Source organism: Rutidosis leptorrhynchoides, chromosome 5 (genome assembly GCF_046630445.1).
Source record: "Rutidosis leptorrhynchoides isolate AG116_Rl617_1_P2 chromosome 5, CSIRO_AGI_Rlap_v1, whole genome shotgun sequence".
Taxonomy (NCBI): Eukaryota; Viridiplantae; Streptophyta; class Magnoliopsida; order Asterales; family Asteraceae; genus Rutidosis; species Rutidosis leptorrhynchoides.
The window spans coordinates 385,853,803-385,859,003 of record NC_092337.1 but is presented as its reverse complement, the minus strand read 5'-3'; the positions used below and the strand labels follow the sequence as shown (position 1 = coordinate 385,859,003).

General features: G+C 35.4%; 1 protein-coding gene across 1 annotated transcript; it reads left to right on the top strand.

The window, feature by feature from the left end:
- Positions 1–1,278: 1,278 nt before the first annotated feature.
- LOC139847940 (uncharacterized) lies at positions 1,279–4,928 on the top strand. The gene is made up of 5 exons (XM_071837676.1): positions 1,279–1,480; positions 2,144–2,576; positions 3,391–3,565; positions 3,685–3,962; positions 4,544–4,928. Exons 2-5 carry the CDS (start codon positions 2,175–2,177, stop codon positions 4,652–4,654), a joined length of 966 nt encoding a protein of 321 aa, XP_071693777.1. The 5' UTR covers positions 1,279–1,480; positions 2,144–2,174; the 3' UTR covers positions 4,655–4,928.
- The last annotated feature ends 273 nt before the right edge of the window (positions 4,929–5,201 follow it).

The following is a 5,201-nucleotide window of genomic DNA, read 5'->3' as shown; positions in this document are numbered from 1 at the left end:
CACGAGTCGGTGACATTTTATGGTGTTCACGAGCCGGTGAAACTAGATGGTGATTCACAAGTCGATGATAACATAAGTCGGGGAAGTGATTCACAAGTCGGTGAAACTTCATAGTATTCACAAGTCGGTGAAACTTAGTGGTGTTTCACAAGTCGGTGACACCTCTTAGAGGTTTACAAGTCGGTGACCTCGTATGTGTTGAAGGGTGATTCACAAGTCGGTGACACCCTATAGCGCTTCACAAGTCAGTGACACTTGGTGGTACTTCACGAGTCGGTGATACCACATGGCGTTCACAAGTCGGTGACCCATATGTATTGGTGGGGGATTCACAAGTCGGTGACACCCTTTGGTGATTCACAAGTCGGTGACACCTTATGATGAGTCACAAGTCGGTGACATCGTACGAGTGAGACTCGACGTTATTGGTCGGCTACAAGTCGGTAGTAGCAAAGCGGTGAATGGTTAGCATGTTTATGCCTTGTATACGTTTAGTTTATAATTGCGGTGATTTACATTCTAACGTTGTTGCTAGTTGTGTGTTTGTTGATGCTAGCTCGTTTATACGTCGTTTGTATGGTAATTGTAAGTGGATGCGCGTAAGTAAGCTATATATGTATATGTATAAGTATTGCATTCACTAAACATTAGCTTACCCTCTCGTTGTTTACATTTTTAGGTTCGAAGGCGGACGTGGCAAAGGTATGCTCGGGATTAGATGATTTTCCTTTTTGATGCTGCTTGGATTACTTTTGGATTCGACTTAGGATTGGGTAGTTTATCCCCAAACATCATGCTCGTAGTCTTGTTTGGAAACTAAACTCATATGGTCGAAACTTGTATTTTGTACTTAAAGGGTAATTTGGGCATATGTGGGCCCGGTGTCGTAAAACTTGTTTTATTATTGGAACGTGTTAGTTTTACTTATATTATTATGTTGTGAAAAGTGTTTAGTCCAAAAGTGTCGGAAAGCAAGAGATCTTTTCGCGTAAAATGGAAAATTTGATCAGAACTGTCCAGGACCTTGTGCGCGCCGCACACCCTTCTGTCATATTAAAAAAATTTTATTCCACATTTTTGGTTGGTTAACGGGTTGGGATGTTACATCAATGACTTCAATCTCGTTGTTAATAAAAAATAGTGAAGTACTGTTAGACAAAAATCATTCTAGGCTCTTTTCACCCATAATGACTCCTTAAAAAAACTAGGGTGTAATTATAAATCGTTAAACTCAACCCTCATTCAAGAAAGATTCCAACAATAATTAAATATATTATCTCATAAAATATCAAGTCGCAAAAATGCCAATAACTCAAGAATCGTCTATAACCACCCTACAACATATTTTCATCTCAATCAGGGTTATCATGGTGAGGGTGTTTTCAAGTTGACTAATCCAACCTAAATTCAATCAATCTCCCGGGGTTAGCACTAAGATATGATGAATATATGTTGATCAAGTTTTTTTGTGGAATAAAAGGTAATATATGTTTAAATTTTCAAACAATAAAATGAAAAATAATGATATATGTATAGAGAAAATATCAAGATATCAAATGTAATAGTAGTAAATTTTATAAATTATTTTCCTGTAACAAATTAAATTTAGCGGTATGCTGTTTTACCTTTTGTAGTTAGAGCAGTGGGAGTGGGAGCAAATCTCCCTCCCGTCACACCCCAAGTGACTTAGTCACCCACTCTCCACTCAAGTCACTTTTGCAAGTTCCCCCATGCAGTCGTCAATGCGACGGATGTTCCCACTTTTTTTTTTTTTTTTTGCTTTTTTTTTTTCTAAAGGAATACATTATTAAATATAATAAAATATTATTTTAACACACTAACTGACATAGGTCACCACTCCTCACTTTTTCTGACTCAATAAATCACGTCTGACATGTCAAGTGACTTCAGTCGTGCTCTTATTATCTTTGTTTTAGTAGTGAGCTCAGGTTAGTTTGTTTTGTCGAGCTATGTAGTTTTGCATTTTTGTACTGTATGATTTTAGGAGATTTCATTTTTTTTTAATCATTTAAAAAAGTTTAATGGTCTTTTTTTTTTTTTTTTTTTTTTTTTTTTGAAGAAAAAAAAAAAACAATTTAAATTTAGTTTGATTTAATTTAATTTATCAAGCTTCATCACGCAGATCAATTCCTCCATTCCTCCATCTCTCTGAAATGGCGACTGCAATTCTAAAAAAAACCCTAACCTCACTAAACCCTACCACCACAACAATCATCCGATCCCTATCTTCCGCCACCGCCGCCCAACCGCAAACTGACGTCACCGCATCCACCTTCACCTTCTCAGATCAAAATGAAAAAGTCACCGGAGATGAGATATACATCAAGTCACGTAAACCGGCACCTGCCACGTCAGTCACGATGCCGATGTCATTTATGACAGGATCAATCGTCGGTAAAAGGTTTTATAAACAAGTAACAACGAGACCTGCTGACGACGGTATCGGTTGGTCAGTTATGCTTGATTATAGAACACTTAAAACACCTTCTAAAAGACCACTTAAATGCCCTACTCTTTACCTTGCTCAAGCCGTTGCTGCTGAATGGGAATATCAGGTTACTTTAGTTCCTTCAAAAATATTAAATTTAGTTACAAATTTATATCTCTAGGGTGTTTTTGCCTTGCAATTCGGTTCGGTTTTTGGTTAATTTGGTTACTGATCAAAACTTTGTCACTAGCAATCATCATTTAATCAGCAGGTAAAAAACGGCTAATTCGATGCGTTTTCTTAGTGAAACCTAAGCCGAACCTAATTTATCAGCTAATATTTTAAGAGCAAAAACTGCCTGTTTGTTTTGCTTTGGTTTTGCGGTTTTCACGGTTTTGCTTTGGTTAGTGCTTTGGTTTTAAGTTGTAATTGCAGTTAGTGTTTTTGAGTGATTAGTGTTATTCTGAAAGTAACTTAATAAGCCTTGTGCGTTAAGATGATAGTTGCAGCTGCAATTAGGGTGTGTTTGCTTACCTATTAATTGAATGGTTTGACGATGAATGCTTAACCATTTAGCTTCCAGCGCGTTCGTTTCTGACTTCTAAATGACACATGTTGATGAATAGTTCAACATTCAGTAATCAAAGTTGAAATACTCTCTTAACCATTAAGTACATATATTTTCCGTAATATCCTCCCTAAATTAAATCAAGAACATTTATCAAACAACTATATTGAATTTTTTATTCATGTTAAAGGTTAAAAATGTAAATTTACCTCATTCTTATTGTTCAAGTAGAATAATTATCAAACATTTTTGTCATTTTGAACAAACTTTATTCAGAATCTTTGAAACATTTTGTGCTTAATCATTATGTTTTATCAAACACAGCCTTTTAGTTTTTGTTTTCAATTGATTTGGGCTTTTTTTAAATATGTAGCTTGCAGATGGAATCAGGCCATTTACAATGCCTTTAATGAAACTAGCATGCACTGCTTTGGAGAGAGTTCCACTAACTCGACCCAAAATTATCGATAATTTAATCAGCAAGTTTCATCAAGATTTGGTCTTTTGTCGCGCCCCAGATGATAATGTTTTAACAAGTGGTGTCCACGGTACATGTTATATACAGTATATAACTTAATAACTGTAAACATTTGGTTATGATCTTTACTCTTTAATAACATTTTCTTCTATTCTGTTAACATTTAGTTGTAATTGTTGGAATGTGTAGAACTACAAGTGAAGAAAATTGATCCCCTGCTTAAGTGGGTAGAAACAGAGTTTGGTTTTAAGCCTGTTGTGTATTCGAGCTTTTTTGGAGGCAAACAAGAAAAAGGTCTTGCAAATGCAGTTGAAAACGTTTTGAAGAAAGCGAATGATTGTGAACTGGCGGCCATTGATGCATTAACTTCTGCATCCCACTCGTTAATAATTTCCATCGCGCTTTTTCGTGGTAGACTCGATATTGAAGAAGCAATTGAATTGATTAGACTTGAAGAAGATATGCAGGTTCCTACTCTTTTTCTTTGTGCATGTTTGACTGTTTATGTTCATCTCACTATTGTAAAAGTTGACCGAGTCAGCCAACGTGTCGGTTTGGGGACTAGCTCGTTTCGAATAGCTAAAAAACGCCTTAGAAGTCTGTCTTAGTCGGGTCTGAGTCGGTCAAAGTCAAAGTTAGGTAACGAGTTTATATTTTCTAAAATTAGATTTTGTGTCATATACCTATGTATTATGTTTGATATATTTATGTGTGTAATTTTTTTTATTACTGAAAGTCAACATTGGTCAACGCCCGACTCGTCCCGACTTAGCCGTCTCGTCTCGACTCACGACTTTTACAATCTTGGCTCATCTTATTTTTAGTGTTTGGATAAACAGGTTTAACCTCTAATATCTGTGTCTGTTTTTTATATCTAGTTTTATAGCAACCCTAAGAAAACCAAAGCTATAATAATAAGTTAAGTATCAAGAATTTACTCGAATGCCCTTTTTGTCATTTTGCTTTCTCTCATCTTCTTTTTTAATAACTGGAATTTGCCAGTTGTATCTTTATACTTGAATCTGATGTTTTCCTAATTTAATTTTAGGTTGAAAAATGGGGTTTGGTAGAAGGTGGTCATGATCTTGATGTTGCAGACCTTGAGGTGCAAATATCGTCTGCTGCTGTTTTCCTTGGACTTACAAAAAGGTTTGAGTGACATATACAAGCACCACTTCATCGTCCAATATCAGAACGAGCTTGCTGGTTAAGGGCTACACCTTATCGTTGTTGTTTTACTATTATTAAGCATTTCTTCCTAGTCCTAGCCTTCATTAAATCAAGTATCAAGTAATAAGAACTAAACACCCAATCAATCATACCATTAATAACATTTTTGTAACTCTATCAATAAGCTCCAGTGCTACAATCCATTATATTAGAATGTTTTTCTTCAACACATTTTCACTCCATGTAAACATTGTTTCTGATGTGAGATTAGAATTTAGGACTATATACAAATCGTTAAAGAATATATATTTAAATTGTGAACATTATCATTCAAGGTTCTTCATCTTCGCAGCATTGATTGCAAACCGGTGGCTGTTTCTTGATGTCGCAATAGCAACACGATATATCACAGTTGCTGCTGCATCCTATAAAAAAAAATTAAAATTATTGTACCATTTCATTAACCAAACTCAATATAAACTCGTTCGGATGTGATTGTTAAACAAATCTAATTGCACCACTTTTACACAAGACTA